This window comes from Vanessa cardui, chromosome 4, assembly GCF_905220365.1.
Source record: "Vanessa cardui chromosome 4, ilVanCard2.1, whole genome shotgun sequence".
NCBI lineage: Eukaryota > Metazoa > Arthropoda > Insecta > Lepidoptera > Nymphalidae > Vanessa > Vanessa cardui.
This window is the reverse complement of record NC_061126.1, coordinates 8,511,651-8,532,049: the sequence shown is the minus strand read 5'-3', so window position 1 is coordinate 8,532,049 and position 20,399 is coordinate 8,511,651. Positions and strand designations below refer to the sequence as shown.

The window sequence follows — 20,399 nt, the reverse complement described above, 5'->3', positions numbered from 1 at the left end:
TAGATACGAGAGTTCATATACGTCGCAGCGTAGAAGTTAGCGCATTTAATTAACAATCTGCTAAGTCTAAGAATAAAAGACATATTCAGCCAAGAAGTCTGAGAGTTCGATTCGGCGCGACGCACCACATTAATCAGAATCCAGCTGATGTCGCTCGCTAATTGACTAGCGTACAGATCCAAGGTATTCTAGATTCTCAGTTAAGTTCCTACAAATGTTGATATTATTAGAAGGATATAATTTGGATAGATGTGCAGAAATGTAGCATCTAAATGAAACACATTTTCCAAAGGCAAATTTTAATCATGGTCCAACGTATACTGAATGAACGGACCCATTCAATGTAAAATCTCGCATTTATACTCACTTATGTTACAATATTTACAGACACATACAATACACAATATAGATAATTGAACACTGAGGGCGGTTAGCTGTTGGCAAGAAAAGTGAATGATGCTAACGTAAAGGCGAGGCGGGGAGCGAGCGCATGTCCAGCGGGACTGGCCCCGGCCGCGGCCCGGGCCCGTGCGCTCCCGCCGCCCTCGCCGCGGCACGCCGCGCCCGCCGCACTCGCTAAGCTTCGCCCACGAACTTTAAGCGGGGATATACACAAATTTTCATTTGCAAAATCCGGTGTTAACGCTAATGGATTCGCAAGAGGATCGCGCCCACACTCACATGGCAGGTGATTGCCACGAATCACTATGTTTTCTACTTCGAGAACTATTAGCTCGGGCGTCTCCAGCATGTGATTACCGGTTAATTTAAAAGTATGGACGCTATTATTCTGTATCAGTGAAAGTTCCTCGATTCCGTCAATTTTATTATTACACATCTCCAGTGTATCGACGTGTCTCAAACCTTCAAAGGCGCCCAATTTGATGATTCCCAGATCAGATTCTCTAAGCGCTAAGCGACCGACGCGAGTCAGTCCGTAGAAAGTATCTGGCAGAAGTGCCGGTAAGTCCATATAAGCGAGCTCTAATATTCCGACTCCTTCTAATCCGGCGAACGCTTGCGCTTCGATGGATCTAATACCGGACGGAAATTCTATCTGCGAGACGTCGTTGAGGCCAGAGAATGCATGTGCTAAAATACGTTTAATAGGATTATTTCTCAACGAAATAAGTTTTATAAAATTAGTTCCGGCAAATGCGTAACCTTCTATCTGGGCTATCCTGTTATGTGTTAAAACAATCGAAGATATATTTTGGAGAGCGGCGAATGCGAATGCATCGACGGTTGTTAAAGGTGTGTGTTGTATATAAAGCTCGTTGAGACGAGGTAGTCCTCGGAAGGCGAAGGGCCTGATGCGGGTGAGGTTACAGGCGTCGAGGGAGAGGCGCCGTAGTTGCCGCAAATGAGCAAAAGCATCCGATCGGAGCACTCGCAAATCGGCGCGCGATAGTGACAACTGCATTACGCTTGAGCTCAGCGCTGATGGCACTCCCCGCAACGTTGCACTGTTGCACACGACCTGCAGCAAATAAATACCCTCAATTATATATTCACATTGATCACACTTAACAAAAATTAAACGATACTCATGTTTCGCATTCGTTTTACTAATTAATAAACGATATAATTAAACACCTGGATATAATTATTAGTGTAAATGTAATTTTATTTCTTGTTAATTTTCGTATTTATTTATTTACAAAAAATTATCATCATAAAACCTTTTCGCTTAAAATCCTTAAAGTAGTACTACATTATACATTATATAGTAGTATTACATTGCATACTTCATACATTAGTTTCATAGCTTTTAAGGGTAAATAATAGATCCATGTAGAAATGTATTTCATTGGAATGTTAGAATACCTTTAATATTATTGTAGTTATAATATGGAATACATAACAATATACATATATACGAAATGAACGATCAATGCCGTCACAATTGAAACGTTTGGTATTGTTTGCTTCGTCAATAAAATTAATCCTCCCCCGATATCCCCTTGGCGCTCATAGTCGCATGCCCATATTTTGATTGAATTGTTTCAAACTTAATCTTCACAAATAACCAATATCAATTTCATTTGCGTATTATACGATACAATTTATATTACAATCTGTACACGTTTAATATTGAATTAATGCTGCTATATTTTGTGGTGGTCTCATAAATTGAATCTGTATTAAATTAGTTTTAAACCACATTTTACTAAAAGCTGTTACAAATTTAAAAGCTGATTAATAACACAAGGTAAACGTATTTTCATCCTAAAAATATTAAGCAACACAAAATGATTTTCGTTCTATTTTCTTAAATAAAATTACTACAACTAATATTAAACGATACACAATATATTTACGAAACGAAAGTGCAGTGTATTTTAATAATTTATTGGATATTTAATACAAAGGTGATCTTGTATAGAAATTGATGGAAATTAGTGAAGATATAGTTATATAATATACCTTAAATTATCACATTATAAATGCCTCAGATCTGAAGGGTCGATTTTACTTCTATAAGCGGGCACCAGGTGGTATCGTTCATAATACAACGGAAGTAATCCTCGTAAAATATAAAAATTCTCCGAGGCGGAAATTATTGTATTACCGACATGTTTATAACTTTAAATTTACATATAATAAAAATCTACAGTCGTAATATTTTATTATTACAGACTCAATAGCTCAAATGTATGGTCGTTTAGCAATCAAAAAGTCATGCTTGGAATCATCTATTAAACTTTACCCATAGGAAGAAAATATATGATATTTCAAAATAAAACATTTCATATGTATGTACCTATAACCTAATATTATTCCAGGATAGTTATTAGACAGCTCATATAGCTTATATGTTCACTCACCTGTGATTGTGAGAGACAGATACACTGTGTGGGACAGGAGGGCACTAGAGTCGTACTCAGAGCCTGGACATGTGCTTCGCAGATGACGGCCCACGCTAGGAACATAACCGCCCAGCGCACCACAAATCTGTTGATGATAAAACAATTCAATACAACGACTTTTAAAATTCAAATTATTAATTCATTAATTATTTGGTTATTCCTACAACCCAAACTCCGATTTAATTCGAATGTGAATTTAAACTTATTAATTTATAGAAATTTAAAGACCGTCGAATGTAATAAAGGTTTTTAATATTACATTTAACGCTTTATATTACGGTATAGGATTTTGATCCTTCCTGATTTCTTTTCATTCAAATAGTTTACATTGCGATTTTGATCGACGAAATATGAATTTCAAGAAAGAAGTAGTAGTTATTCTACCGCCAAATAACAGTACGCAGTATTGTAGTGTTCCGGTTTGAAGGGTGAGTGAGCCAGTGTAACTACAGGCTCAAGGTACATAACATCTTAGTTCCCAAGGTTGGTGGCACATTGACGATGTAAGAAGTAGTTAATATTTCTTACAGCTTCATTGTCTATGTGTGATGGTGACCACTTACCATCAGGTGACCCATATGTTCGTCCGTCAACCAAAACCATTAAAAAAATGATAAAATTGAAAGTCTCTAAGAAAACCAATACGGAATTTCAATATAACTAATTTATAAGTTTTATTAAGATTAGACTAGGTTAAAATGGTACCCCACCCAAACGGGTTGATACTTGATATACCACCACCTATGTAACTAAATGTTTATTCTTTGTATCGCTGACTTGTGTAATTACACCTTATACCTTAGATTCCGTAATTGGTTACCATAACTTCTTAAGATTATTTTTTAAGATTTTTACATAGTGTATATAGCTTAAGTTAAATAATATACCGAAAGTTAGAAATAAATGACAAAAGTATGCTAACATGCAAAATTATAATTATTTCAAAGTTCTTTTCCATTATTAAAATAGAGACTATAGCCCAAGCATTTAAGCAATTACAAATGTTTAAAACAAAATCCACTTTACTCAAAATAAATGTAAGTATATTCATTGTTTCGTCCCGTAACGATTAGTTCTCTCTAGTTAATGATTTAAATCAATCTTCGCTTCGAATATAGGTCGAGTCGATTACCACGCCAATAATATTGTTTCCTTTATACAAGGTTGATATTTGCGAATGTCCTGCGAATGAAGGTTGTGGCAGACAAGATGAACAATTAACACGTAATTAATATTACTCTTGAATTAATAAATATTAGATTTTTGAGTGAATATAGAACTCAATTTTATTTATATTTTAAAAGTATATTCAAAATTTCAAACGTTTACAATAAATTAAAAAATTGAAAAATACACTTAGGAAGAATAAATTAAGTAGGTATATTATTATAATATTTATTTCAGAGCATTTTGATTATATACAAATAAATTGTTTTAAGTCATAATTTAATTCTGAAGCAAAGAGCAAATTTATCCACTTCTGTTAGATACACATTTAGGTAATTTTAACAGCCAGGCTTAAAACTTCATTGTTACAGCCAGTTTATCCGACCGCACGTTTCGCGGCAAACGATTTTTTTAGTTGCACTTAATTTGGAATCGACGATGTTTTCTAAAGTATTCATTCGAATTGTTTAGTGTGACAATGTTATCGTTTATAAAATGTTACAGTCACAGTAACTCACATATATATTCCTAATCCCTACTAATATTATAAATGGAAATTAACTCTGTTTGACGCTCTTTCAATACCAAACCTATGAACCAAATTTGAAATGAAATTGGATATGAAGTAAATTTGAACTTCAAGGTCATAGGATACTGTTTTTTAACAATCAAACCCCTATGCGAGCGAAGGCGACTAGTTTGTAATACATAAAAATAGTTTGTACTTCAGTAACATGCCATCGCGGACTTTTCTGGCCTTTTTACACTTAAACTTAGTTGCTCACTGTCATCCTCACATCAAATACTAGAAATGTCTGAATCTGTCCAGATTGCGAGCGGGCGCGCACAAATCCAATTGCATTATGTCAGCGGTTACGTATTTGCAGTAAAACGTCACTTAGTACGCACGCTTACCCATTTAAGCGTAGAATGCTAAAGAATTAAAATTATATATAATGCATGTAACAGTTTTTGTATAAAATATCTCATTTTTTTTTCTATTCATGAAAACCGATTATATATCTGCTGAAGGTTTAGGAAGGGTTTGCTGAGAGTAGTGAAAGGACCGACACAATAACTTAGTAAAATTCTAATATTTACGACAATTACATAAAAGTCAGTTCGTATAATTAATGTATATCACTTAAACTATATTTATCCATTTTATATACTTAATAATGAAATGCGTTACAGTATACTCGTATATACATATATACAGTATGGGATTAATGAACCACTAATCCAAATATAACATCATGTAAAATTAAACATAACAATAACCCTTGATATTATCAAATATTTTAAAATATTTGATACACTTTATATTATATAATTCTGCTTTATATAGTATTTTTACATTTTATTAAATAAACTGTCAAAATTTAATGAATATTTGCCATATTTTAGAGAAATGTAACTAATATTTTTATTAACTAACCGAATTTTACTGCCAATTCGATGTCATGCATATAATTTAGCTTAAGCTTTTCATCCATCTCAACGGAAATTTTAATAGGCAAAAAAATTATGAATTTTGAAGGAAAACCGTCAAGGTCTGTGAATTAACATGACTCACTGAACAGAATACTTGAATTTTAATCGATCATCGAATCGTAAGGGAAAACATCCAGAAGAAATCAAGTATGGTTCAGGTGAAATTCTATCAATGTATGTATATTCATCAAATGTCATTGCAGCGTCGTGGTAGAATAAATTTATAGTAATTAGTAGTGTTTTAGAGGATAGATGATCTCTGCCTAACTTCGGGGCCTTTAGGAAATTCTTCTTTCTTCCCATTATACCCCTATATTTTGCAAAAATCCATGAGTATCATAGCTTAACTTCTATGCTGTACTGCTGGACGAGCATATGGGCCACGTGATGGTAAGTGGTCACCATCACCCATAGACAATGACACTGTAAGAAATATTAACTATTCTTTACATCGTCAATATGCTACCAATCTTGGAAACTAAATAAATAAATAAATAAATAACTGATGAGTGGGTAGTACCTACCCAGACGGGCTAGCACAACGTCCTACCACCAAGTAAAAATTAGTTAATTAAAATAATATAAAGAAGAGCTTAGTAGAGTTACAAACTTATACAACGACATACGTAACTACGTAATTCCGTTGTAATCATGAAATATATATGAACAGACAACGGAAAGGTCTCTAACCACAGAACATTAACGTACATTTTTTATTCAAGCGCTGCACTGTGAGTTGAAAAGGAAAAAGCGGTTTATAATATAAAACTTACCTGACTTTAATACAAAGACAAAATAAAATTTTCGAAATGATTTAAAGCTCTTGCTTTTAACAACTTTGAAATAGGTAACTTAACAAAAGAGATGGAACATTTTTATAGTTTTGAATTTTTCTTTATATTTTCGAATGTATTCTGCTCTTAATGTTACTTTTTTTATTAATGAAATATACAAAAAAGTACATATAAAATCAAAAGTAACTCGGTTTGGAAATCGTCATTGTAAAATAAATATCTACGAGCGGTAGTCAAATCTCGGTTACGGCGTTACTTCAATGACGAGCCAATTGTGCAGTATAATGACATTATAATGCACAACAGTGATCATAACTCTTATAATCCGATGGGACGGCAATTCGACACGACCGGGGAGAGATTAGGCGCAGGCGGCGATTAAACGGCTTATAAGTGCTTTCCGTAGGCTTCTACTGAGAATTCTTCAGACGAATAACTCAATGACTTTAGTAGAACAACTCGGGATTCGAATTCTGAAGTGAGAATTGAGAAGAAAAAGTATAATCTATACACACTTTTGTCTGAATATACATATATTGAGCCAAATGAAAATTCATTCTTTTCGCAATAATAGCGGGATATGTCATAGAAACATATAAAAGGGAGATGTTTTTGTCAACCAGCATAACATTTTAGAAAAAAAAAAAAACATTCTTACGCATTCCAAGTAGGTGGTATCTTCAAAAAGAAAGACCTTAATTAATTCTGTCTAATTCTGATTTTATTTTTTTAAAAAGAGGCACAAAAACCACACTGGCCAATTGTAAACCAAGCGCAACTTGAGTTCACCAGTAGGAATATGTACTCACTAAGATTTTCTTGTGTCAAGTTTGGAACTTTACATTATGATTAATGTCACAAAAATTACCCAATTTAAATCAGGTATAGGCCACACGTTCCAAAGTGTTGACAAAATTGCTTTATTTGCTTGAATTGTATTCAAATCAAAATAACTTCATATATAACTGTTACTCATACAGCCTTGAAAACATACTTGTATACCTCAAATACCTCCATAGACTCCCGTCGGGAGTTGAATTTCGTTAAACCCGTCTTTAACGAAAATCCCATGCCTGGATAAATCTGTAAGTTTTATAGATCCGGGGAATTTATGATGAGAGGATGAATGAAATTTCTCTTAGAATATAATTTCATACTTTCTTCAATTACGATTACATACATTTGCGAAGGAGAAATTTAACTGTTGTTTATAATTCGTAATATCTTATGCCCTCGTGATATTTCTTAATTCAATGATGGAAAACATTGAAGTGTATTATATCAGTTATCAAAAAGATGTTTATAATTCCTGATCGAGGGCAATATACCCTGCATTAAATATTTTTGCTACAACTATGTTTTTCTTTCATATTCAATAATACCGCACTTCAAGTTACTTCGCTACGCAAATAAATAAAGTACTTAGATATCAAATAACTAGTTTCAATAGTTATAATTATATCATTTTATATCCAATATTTAAAAAAAAATAGTTTTATCATAGCGGAATGAAACGGTTATTGAGTTCTTTTTTGGTTGCTTTATTTTGGTGTAGAACTCTATGACTTTTATTTTGTATACCGAGAGAAGAGAATATACATTATCTTACATCCAATAATTAAATATTAATAGTAAAGTATTGTTTTGTATACAATTTTAATTAAATTTTATTTTGGTTTTTGTAATAGTTAATAAATTTTAGTGTACTACATAGTCAATCGATATAATAAAAGATGAAGATAAATAACAGTTTTTGATAAAAAAATGTATAAGTTCTCACCTGACGGAAAATGTCGAATCCATGGGCGGGCGCAGGCTGGGCGCAACGCCCGCCTTGCGCCCTCACCTACGGACGTCCATGAGACGTTTACGCAGACCTGTCGACAATGATTACATCCATATGATTACAGATTTAAACATAGGTTTCATTGTAAAGTGTATTATCCAACAGCATAATATCGCAATCATAATACATACACTTTTCACCAGTAACGGTGTTATGTGAGTTATATTAATTTAATTATTAATATTATATTATGAATAACTTGTATTAATTGATCGCGTTTTAATTATTTCATCGATTTTGGTATTCAATTGAAAGCCTATTTTTATATACACGTTTATACAAACATTGATAAAAAAAATTCTATAATTATTGTTCATAATTATCCCGTTTGTTATAATTTATAACGACTTTATTACAAATTTAGTTGAAACAGTGTTATATAGTCGTAGTTTTGAAATAACGTTTGAGTGCGGCCTGTGCTCGATTTGATTGTTACTGGCAGTTTGTTTCCAAGGATTTTATGGCAATCGTTATTATGACATTTGTGGTTTCTAAGAAAATATCGCTTATGACGGTTGTAAGAAAAAGCAATTAATTCAAAAAATGGCACAGCCCCCAGTTTTAGTTTGTTTCAAATTAATAATTCGTCATTAGAGAAAACATTTACATTATAATTTCTGATGACTCCATATTTGAAGACGTCTGAGATGACGTCGATGAATGAAACCAATTTATTTCCCATCACATAATTTCTATTTCATTGAAGGAATTACTAGAAGTAAAAGTAACGTAAAGTAACAGCCTGTAAATTACCCACTGCTGGGTTAAGGCCTCCTCTTCCATTTAGGTTTGAATCATATTCCACCACGCTGCTCCAATGCGGGTTGGTGGAATGCGCATGTGGCAGAATTTCGACAATCGTTAGGTAGACTACCTTCATAGTTCTCATAGTTCAATCGGAAGGTAATCTGAAACGACCGGATCTAGAACTATCGGGTTTACAGCCATCCCAGAAATGGAAGCGCTACTATGAATTTATCGACAGAAAAACCTACAAAATTTTATTTAACCAACAAGGTATTTGAACTAAATATATTAAAAGGAAATAAGATTAGAAAAACTTTCTCCTCTGACCTACATTTTCCGAACAAAAAAATAAAGAAATATATAAAATGTGTGCCTGTATTGTTCGTGAGTCATTTCGTAACGTTATTGGGTTACCCAAGTTAGGTACCGTTATTAAACTAGTAATTCATTGAATTACGTGAACAAAATCCCGATTCAAGATTTCTTATACACGAAAACTTATTTCTTTCGGGTAACTATTATACTTATTCCGGTTTACTTAAGTAATAAAAAAATCAACGTGGCTGAATAAAATGAAAAGCGAAAATAGTTGATTTGTTAGAAATTATACGTCGTATTGTAAAGATTACGTTATGAGGTGAGCAGAAAGGGGTTGAAAGCGGCGTAGCGTATTTCGATGAGATGAGGTGAGGAGCGGTTTTGTTCGCCAAAATATATTTAAATTGTAATCTTGTTGGTGGAGGTGACAGCTCGATAAAAGAAAAAGAGATAAATGAAGTAATAAGTAATCCAAGTTATATTGCATTATCTTTACATGTAATAAAGTTGGAGTGTCTTTTTCTGAATGAAAATGTAGTATATATGTCTGTCTATTTGTTCTGGTTAATCTCTGGAACGGCTGGACTGGTTTTTACGAGACTTTCACTGGCAGATAGATGATGTAATTTAGGCTACTTTGGAGTTGCATATAAAATAATAGTAAAATCACGCTGCCATGGGTAAACACGATCCAAAACCGTGTGCAGCCCTTGCGTATAACTCTCTTTTTTTGTTAAATTCAAATACGCATGAAGTCGCAGGCATAGCTATCTGTACTAGTATTGATATGAAAGATTGCGGCAAAATCATAACCCACGCCTGCAATTACAGTGTACTTGTATATAAAGGCTAGCTAAGAATACATTACGAAGACGGCGTTTTTGTTCAACCTTCTCTGTCAGTCATTAGACGTCCCACACAGCGCCGTTGACATTTGAATTGTCGGTAAATATCGTTTCGTAATCCTCTCGAGTTCTTGTCATACTTTGATCATTTAAAAAAGAACTACATAAATAGAAAAAATATCGTTAAACATACAAAAGTTTCTTTGTATAATCTATGAAACTTTCAATGGACACGACATATTTCATTGTCATAAGCAACAAATTTCCATATCAATTATATTGATGGCGCAAACAATTTCAGTTTCAACAATTCGTCCCAAAACCATCATCTCTTCTTAAAATATAAAACAACCCTTTAACAATAGCAGAGCCGAACGCCAGAGAACTTAAAGTTGCAAGAGTATGTTTACGTTCGCTGTATGGAGATTCCCGGGGCTTGTTCCCTAAAGTGCCATTACATCGCTCGCCCGAGACACACGCTTTTAAACCACGCCTATATAACATAAGAAATATTACTAAATAAATAAGCGCACATGAAGCTTAGTATTTACGTTATGAACAAAAAAATGTGTCGTTTCTATGATTACGCCCTTAGCCCATTCTTTAACACTCAGATTGTAATGTCATCTTATATTTTTACTCTTAAAAAAATATTATAACATTGATAATACAATATTTTTAACGAATGTAACTATAGGCACATGGGACAAAACATTCGTTCCTGAAGCTGTTGGTACATTGGCGATATAAAATAATGATTAAAATTTTTCATTATGGCAATATTTTTGAACTGTAATAATCACTTACAATCAGGCGAAACAATTACCTCTTCCGCCTACTTACAATAAAAAAGTAATTAAAATTGTACTATTTTTCCACTAATAATATTCATATACAGCATAAGAATATCACCATATAGCCTATATATTCTTACTTATTAGTGCAGATTTAAAAATAATTAAAACCGATGAAGCCCTAGTCGGAGTCGTAAAAAAGCGTAGCATGGAAGAAGAGTAATATCATAGTCATAATAAAAATTACATGAGATGTTTAATTTAGAAAATTAGCGAAGAAACTTCGAAGTAAATCAATCTTATTATTTCTTTATATATAGTTTATAGTTGTTAAAAGAATAGACCCGAAAGTCGTATAACCGAAACTGGATAGTAAAAGCTTCTGGATGTTTTATACTAACTGAACCAAAATAAATTTACGAAATCTAATTACGAATTCTCTGATTAAAATAACTGCTGGACAAATTGACATTGTTGTCCGTCTCTGCAATAAAATATTAGGTAAGTTTTCTGTTAAATTAAAGAGTAAAGATTTTCATTTAGGTTAACCTCTCAATTTTAAGTGAAGACCTGTAGTGCGAACTTTCAAACAAAATTTCACGCTCAATGGTTTAAAGATAAGGGGAAGGAAATGCTCGGATTTTCAGATATTCTTTAAATTCTTTAAGCTAAGCGGCTTTCGATTAACAACATCATATAAATATATGTTCTAATTTTTTTTAACAAAATTTATATTTTCATTTCAGAAACAAAATATGAATCTACTAGATGGAAACTAGGGTGTAAAAAATAAAACAAAACAAATACGGGTTATCATTTACTTTTCGATTAAGTTTTTTTAATAAAAATTGCGATTATAAAACATCTATATTGTGATGAAAAGTTAAAACTAACAATAAACATTTTTTCATAGATTTCTAAATGCACCCGTAAAAGGCAAACATGGCCGACTGTTGAACTAACATGTGATTGAAGTTCAAAGATTATATATCGAAATACCTCGATTGTATGAATTTTGTGGACCATATGTTGTCGACTTATAGTAATTATTTTTTACGACCTATAATATCAAATATAAATATATCAAAATATAAATATCTCAAATATAAATATATCAAAAACAATTATCAATTTACGCTAAACATTTCTGATTGTAGGTATATATATGTATGTCCAGCACATATGATTCGAAAAAAATGTCTATGACTGTCTGAGCGTAAGTACGTGAGCATGCCTATAAGAGTTTAGTTTTTTTAATCATATGTAGCAATCTACTAGCATTATATGTTTTTATCATTTAGAAGAGCTCATAAGTCAACCTAACGATAAAAAGTTTCCGTAGAATCTGGTACTCTTAGTATAAACCACTTACACCGACAAAGCGCTGCCAACCACAGGAACAAGGAAGTCCTTTGTGCCTGCTATTAGACTGTCTACACTATTTGATTCTAAACAAAGTATTGCTCTTTAACGGTATGATTTAGTAAGCATTTTTCACCTACGTAGTCGACCTACACAAAGCCGCGCCTCTAATGGAATTTGATATAATGAAACTCAACGTAGTAATAAAAATACAAATGTATAACCTTAAACCATATACAGATTAATGTGTATATACATGTTTTATTTAAAAAAAAACGATTACTATACAACATTATGATCAAGATGACGTCATCCTGTCGATTTGAAGACGCCAGCCTGTAATGGACATACACAAGTATAAACATAAACACAGATGCACTCTGTGCTCTCACTTTCATAATTCGATGGATGGCAATGTGACAAGACCAGAAAGAGTTCAGACGCAGGAACGTCTCTACGTTCTTTTCTAAATTCCTTACTCCAGGCTGTTACTGAGAATATATAAAATAACTTTAAATAACTTTTTAATCTGCTCTTTCTTGCGTATGAATCCAGTATCTCAGGAACTGCGGTCTTATAACTAGCCACCACTATCTACTATAAATATGGAACAAAAACGAGGCAACCCTAATATAAATAATATAAAACAGGTGACACAGTAGGAGTTTTTTATATTAGATCACAACACATACTAGAATGTATCTATGTAAATCCTGTGAAGACAATATTTGTACTCAATCCCACACACAAGACCTAAACACAGGAGTGATAGGTATGAGCGGATCATCGAGCTATAATACTCGTTTACGTAGGCCCACGAACACAGGTCTTCCATTTTGCAAATTATATATAGGCATATTATAACCAATATTACTTACATTGCTTGAAGATATAGAATGGAAGACTACGCCCATGACGCAACTTTTCTAGTCAATATTTACAACTACATATATATAGACACAATAGAAACTCGAAAAAAACCTACTCTGAAAGCACTTAATGTAAATAATATCTCACCCTGCAACTGCCACGATATAGATTTAGTAGACAAATATACTTAGTACTAATGGATGATCGGTTAGCATGGAAACAGCACGTTAATAATGTTAGTAAGTACAAAGGCGACCTTTTTTTATCATATAGATATGAAATACTTTATGTTCGAAAAAAATAGTTTTTAAACACGTTTTGTAAAATTAAACTATCTACTATAAAATTTATTTAATTCAAGGCCTAGATTTGAAAATTATAAAACTTAGCTACCACGGTCAAGTTACTTAAACACAACAGGCGATTGAACTATATAATACTACATAATACCCAACCAAATTAAACTATTACTTATTACTTCATCAAGTATAACATCTAAAAATATTAAGTTTTCAAAAACAAACAATCAAATACCAAATTTAAAAAAAATCTTACGAAATTGTTTTAATATGAAAGTTTTACGTTTTATTTATCTTATATATTAATTTGTTTATTTTCTGTTATTTATTTATTAAGACTTATCGAATATAAAATATTCGATAAGTCCTTAAAACCTTTCCTTAAGGCAAAAGGTATACGGTTAATATATAATTTTGATAAGTTTATGTTTACACTTTACTGTATAAGCAATTGACTGTTTTATTTTATTCCTAATAACTAATCATACAAATATATCATATACCTACGCAAACTAGACATACGTAGCCCATATAAAACATTGAACGATGTAATGTATCGCTACTTTACCTAATTACTATGCCAGAAATCCATTACAGACAAATTATTTTAACATTAATATTCTAAACAATATGTATTACAAAATAATAGTAATTAATAGTAATATTACTTGTTTATGGTATAGATTATTTAATAGTAGATTGAAATCGGAATTATGCCTAAAATGTATTCCATATGTATGTATGCTTTGAGAGTCGAGATGGCCCAGCGGTTAGAACGCGTGCATCTTAACCGATGATTGCGAGTTCAAACCCAAGCAAGCACCGCTAATTCATGTGCTTCATTTGTCTTTATAATTTATCTCGTGCTCAGCGGTGAAGGAAAACATCGTGAGGAAACCTGCATGTGACAAATTTCATAGAAATTCTGCCACATTGTATTCCACCAACCCGCATTGGAACAGCGTGGTGGAATATGTTCCAAACCTTCTCCTCAAAAGGAGAGGAGGCCTTTAGCCCAGCAGTGGGAATTTACAGGCTGTTGTTGTTGTTGTTGTTATATTCCATAAATGCTACTTTTGTACGAATATGTATTATTTACCCAAAGTGTTTTGTTAAAAACAAGTGTTAGATATATCTTTCATTAAATTTTGTTGTGCATATATTTGTGTTCCTTTATTCGACCGTAACCTTTTAATGCACGAGTATGAGGCATCGTTAGTCCTCGCATAATCCCAAGTGAATAGTGATACTGGATATAAAATTTTACTTTTACGTTTTTGGCAGAACTGTCTCGTTTTTAATTTTGATGTCATAATGGTTCATCTTACATCAATGTAGAAAAATATCGTCGTAAAACTTTAAAATCGAAATAAACCCTCATTTCATATTAATGATTCTTTCAATTAAAATTCAACGACACTTTTGAAACCCAACGCTTTGACAGATCAATTTTAAAGAAATGAAATATATTTAACCTAAATCTATACTATTACTTATAAATGTGAAAGTAACTCAGTCTGTCTGTCTACAACAACAACAACAACAGCCTGTAAATTCCCACTGCTGGGCTAAAGGCCTCCTCTCCCTTTGAGGAGAAGGTTTAGAACATATTCCACCACGCTTTTTCAATGCGGGTTGGTGGAATACACATGTGGCAGAATTTCTATGACATTTGTCACATACAGGTTTTCTCACGATGTTTTCCTTTACCGCTGAGCACGAGATAAATTATAAAGACAAATTAAGCACATGAATCAGCGGTGCTTGCCTGGGTTTTAACCCGCAATTATCGGTTAAGACGCACGCGTTCTAACCATTGGGCCATCTCGACAATCTGTCTATCACTCTTTAACTACTGAACCGAATTTGATGAAATTCGTTATGAAGCAAACTTCAACTTCAAAAAGGACATAGACTACATTTTTACCTAACACATAACAACGCACATAAAACACGAGCAAATCCGCGGGCAAATAATTGGATTATAATAAAATAATAAATAAATAAAGATGTAAAAAGCTTTAAATTATAAACATTTGATTAGCTCAGAGTTCATTACATATATCAATTTGTTATATGAAACTACGTTCGTTCAATTAATCTTAGAAAATTTTACGGCATCCAGTGTAGTGGACAACTTTAATTGGTTCCTGTCTGTGTACAATCAATCATAAGAGTAGCGAACCGTGTCAACGCGGAATGGCACAGGACTAACATTTGACCAAAACTTGCGTTATCAACCGTAGCAACCTTTTACCAACCACTAACGAAAATTTATTACTCGAATTAGAGCATCAAAGGCACCCACGTTTTATGCTTAAACATTACACACGCTGTATAAAGTCTTACACACTCTTTGAATTTAATTTCAGTCAATATGTATTTATTTAATTGTTCTTGTAATTTGTTACTCGCTTGGCTACATTTTGGTTTATGGATAGCAGTTTTTAGCATTAAAATCTACGCATGAGCATAGATTTTATTGTTAAAAGTATAATTTAGGTAACGAAAAAATCTAAAAACTGACTAGAAAAAAAACTAGAAAAATTAAAAAAAAAACTCAAATTGTAAATTTATACAAGTTCGAAAATCCAATAATCTTTTGTCATATTTCTTTAATTCTTGTATGAGTTTCATTTATAAGTCTCTCGAAATTTCCAGCTATAAGTAGAGTACCTAAATAGTACTGACAGTATGTTCCCAAAACAAATAAGAGCAATTACTTTACAGACAGTAAACTCCTCGTGTGCGCTTCCCTGTTGAATAAGTTAATATTAAAAGACAGATATATTTAACAAACGTATGCAATTTTCTTTATTTATGTGCAGTCTGCATGGTTGTGGCAAGTCTATAAAATAACTACTTTGCTGTCTAGCAAGACTTACTACGGGGTCTTTTCTCGAGCTAGTCTTTTTATTTTCCTCTTAGTGTAATGGAGCACCGGCAGAAATGACACGCAATTACGAGTATGAAACACATTTACATTAACTTTATTCTAACTTTCTTGTTCTTGTCAAGAAAATTGGACGAAACAAACTTGAATTGCTCTGCAGCTGTAATTAATAAAATATTTGTGTAACTGTAGATTTAACTTTATTTCTAGGGTACGATGCTGAATAATTTTCATACTAATCCGTGTAATCTTATCCGAGCTTTGTTTCAGTCAAACTACGAGTGCACTTTTATCCCGCTGAACCTTTTGTTTTCGCCCCCTTCTATAATCCTTTTTGTAAATCTCCTTAAGGATCTAGGTCGCTCACAACGAAAACGTATGACTGTTTGCGATTCCTGTAAAAATTACAGTATATATGTTTCAGTGATACATATGTATATATGGAATTAATCATTGTCCCCTGGCCATTTAAGTTAAAAATAACATATTTATACCACTGAATTCAATTCGCTGTTTTTTCTCACGTCTAATGGACTACACAATTATCAAATATTGTCTATAGAAACAGTTAAAATAGAAAAGACCCTGATAATGTAACGTAAATTTGCAATGGTTCATATTTGAACGAATATTTTTCGAATTAATTTGTAATAGCTAAGTGGGCTGGCAAGTGTCACACCTTATGATATGTGATTATAGACATAGAAATTGGCACTTTATGAAATATTAACCATCCCTTACATCGCTTAAAGGCCAACCTTGGAAGCTAAGTTGATATAAGTACTGCAGTTACACTAGCTTTTGAGAATTTTATTTCAATACTAAAGCTGAAGTGGTGATCAGTCAAGCCAATTATACATGTGTATGTATGTATAGATTTCTTACAAACTCGAAAGAATACCTATGAAAAACAACAATAAAATAAATATAATCAATAGTCTCGGTTTCTAGACATCAGGTTCGGTAACAAAAATAGTATACGAAATATACCTATCCATATATCTGCATAATACTATATAATACCCATCTATTCTTAGTAACTATTGCAGAAAGTTTGATCATTATTCAGGCCAGATCTGCTCTCCATAGAAAATTTGTTGCCTATGGCAACATTACTTAGGTTCAAAAAACACTTTATAGAATTTCGATGATATAATATAAATGAACTGTCTTCCTTTTAAGACCATTGAGTTTAAAAAATATATTTGCATCATTACTACTTAGTTAATTATATCCCATCAAAAACAATACTTATCAAAAAAACCAAGTCTCGCAACTTAGTTGTTCTACGGTAAAAAGTTGTGAGATCCATGTAATACCAAGTCTTATCCATGTAATACTTAAGCGACTTCCTGTCTTAATACGTCCACTCCCTTAGACCACGATCGTGGTCCATAACAATTGAAAATCAATTGTGTCTGGAATCTCAGTACTGGAAGCATTAAGTAGTTACGTAATAATTGACAGCATCTTATAGTCACGCATCTCAATCTTAAAAATCTTTAATGTTTTATATAAAAATATTGACTCGGCCATCGCATGAAAACACGTGTTAATTAAATTATTTAGTGCGATGACCAATAACTAATTTTGACATAATAAATTATATCTTAAAACTATATGGAACCTCAAAATATATATCCAGTACATAAAAACAGTGGATTCGGAAAAATTGATATGACAAATCACATCGCTTTATAATTTTAATATATTTATTTCGTCTAAATATTACCACAAATAGCTAGTACCATGGCTTGACAAAAGCCTCCTCGCCTACGCATAGAAAGGTCTTATACTAGCTGTTCCATTAAAAGATGAACAATAAATCCCTATTATGTTAAAAGAAAAAAGAAAACCTAATTGTTATTTTAGAAGTTAAGCAACTATACTTTATGTTCTTAAATGTATAGGTCTTAATAATTGTCTACCTCTCAATAGCAATATTGTTGGAAATTCCGTGACTCAACAAACATAATTGTTCCATTTACAAGAATTGTTCACGAGTGATCTTGAGAATGAAACAATTCTTGAGAAGATCGTAATAGTTCGTACCACTGATAATAAATACATGGACAATTAAAAATAAATTTCAATACATTTGAGGATTTTGCAAGCAGGCGAAATCACAAGAAACGGTTTGTGTTATATAAATATCTAGACACAGGGATTAGTGAGCTAAACAAACTTTGGTCGAACAAGTTAACCCGTTTTGTAATTTATGATTTTAGTTTTGCGGTCTCTTCTAGCAATAGTTTACAATCAGACGTTTGCCTAGACTTATTTGGTACATAATAAGTTAACTTTGAACTGTCAGATGTATGTCCTTTTATTTTATTAATTGATATCAAATCAGTCGCTTAAACATAGTAATTTAAATTATATTCCATCTCAATTATATTTGAATCAAATAAGACGTAATTATTTTATACCCAATGTTTTCTTTTTTGTTTTTCAGAAACACGCTACCAACCATATGCTTTACCTCAAAACCCCATATAGATAGATTAACGTCATGCACTTAACAACTGAAATTTATGATACTTTTAAAAAAACGCATAGTAAATACATAGTATAAATAGCAGTCTATACATTACTTATAACCACTATGACGACTCAGAACAAAATTACTCCGTATTAAGTTTTTTAGAAGAACTTACCACATTTAATGTCGTCAAGGGACTCAAAGAATTAGCTCTAAAGTTAATTTAAAATGCTTAAATACACCGGACTAAAGTATTACTGGGAGTACTATAACTTGTATTAAAGCTAAATATTAAACACACTTATATATTTTTATTAAAAGTAACTAATATGTTTTCCCGTGTTTTTGGTACAAATTGTAAATGTCAAAGACGTACGGAGGATCTAATATTTAACAAAACAAACGAAACAGTAAGCTGGTGAAGTTATTTTGACTAAATTTCACCCTCGGCCAATCTTAGAGCTCAAATAGGAAATGAGTGTATGTGTGCGTGCGACACAGCTGCGCTCTGAATTGCCATACTCTAATTATCGAATGGGACGGCAAACCGACACGACCCGTGGGAGATCAGGTGCAGTACAATCGACTTAACGTGCTTTCCGAAAAACGGGAGTGTATCGCTGCCAACTTTCTAGGTCGAGACTAATACTGAGAATTTCGTGACAAAGTAATTTTTTTTATGGTATAGGTTGGCGGACGAGCATATCGGCCACCTGGTGGTAAGTGGTCACCATCACCCATAGACAATGAAGCTGTAAGAAATATCAACTATTAACTATTCGTCAATGTGCCACCAACCTTGGGAACTAAGATGTTATGGCCCTTGTGCCTGTAGTTACACTGGCTCACTCACCCTTCAAACCGGAACACAACAATACTGAGTACTGTTATTTGGCGGTAGAATAACTGATGAGTGGGTGGTACCTACCCAGACGGGCTTGCACAAAGCCCTACCACTAAGTTTAATTCTATGCCTAAATAACATGGCTGGCTCGATCCTCTATTTGATACCCGGGTCGCGAGTTTGGCAGCCTTATAATGTAGTCACTAAATCAACGGGACAATTAGAGGCAGAGCAGAGTAGCTAGTGTGATTTAATATGTATACACTCAAGGCTGTAAATGAAACATTATTCACTCACTCATCTGGATGAAATAGGGAAGTCAGTGGGTAATACTATTTTGGAACAAAACATTTATATGCAATGATAGATTGTCATTTTATTCCAAACCAGTTTTAAAAGTAACTTGACGACCTCCATGGTCGAGTGGTGTGTACACCGGTTTTCATGGGTACGCCACTTTGAGGTCCTGGGTTTGATTCCCGGCCGAGTCGATGTAGATTACCATTAGTTTTCTATGTTGTCTTGGGTCTGGGTGTTTGGGGTACCGTCGTTACTTCTGATTTCCATAACACAAGTGCTTCAGCTACTTACATTGGGATCAGAGTAATGTATGTGATATTTTCTCATATTGTCTCATATTATATTCCTTATTATATAGGTAGGTATATAATTTTTACCACTATTTATTGCAAAAACGCTTGTTTCATTTTACTTTTTGTTTAAAAAAATTGATTAGATAACAATTTATGTAACCTGACAACTTTATTATATAAT

General features: G+C 32.8%; 1 protein-coding gene across 1 annotated transcript in view; it reads right to left on the bottom strand.

Moving 5' to 3' along the window:
* Positions 1 to 299: 299 nt before the first annotated feature.
* LOC124544288 (leucine-rich repeat-containing protein 4B) overlaps positions 300 to 20,399 on the bottom strand; it is a 34,045-nt gene continuing 13,945 nt past the window's right edge. The window contains exons 2-4 of the mRNA XM_047122765.1: positions 8,106 to 8,202; positions 2,829 to 2,955; positions 300 to 1,480 (exon numbers count right to left, since the gene is read on the bottom strand). Coding sequence (XP_046978721.1) covers positions 431 to 1,480; positions 2,829 to 2,955; positions 8,106 to 8,128 — 1,200 coding nt within the window. The 5' untranslated portion in view covers positions 8,129 to 8,202 and the 3' untranslated portion in view covers positions 300 to 430. The remainder of the gene's footprint in view (positions 1,481 to 2,828; positions 2,956 to 8,105; positions 8,203 to 20,399) is intronic.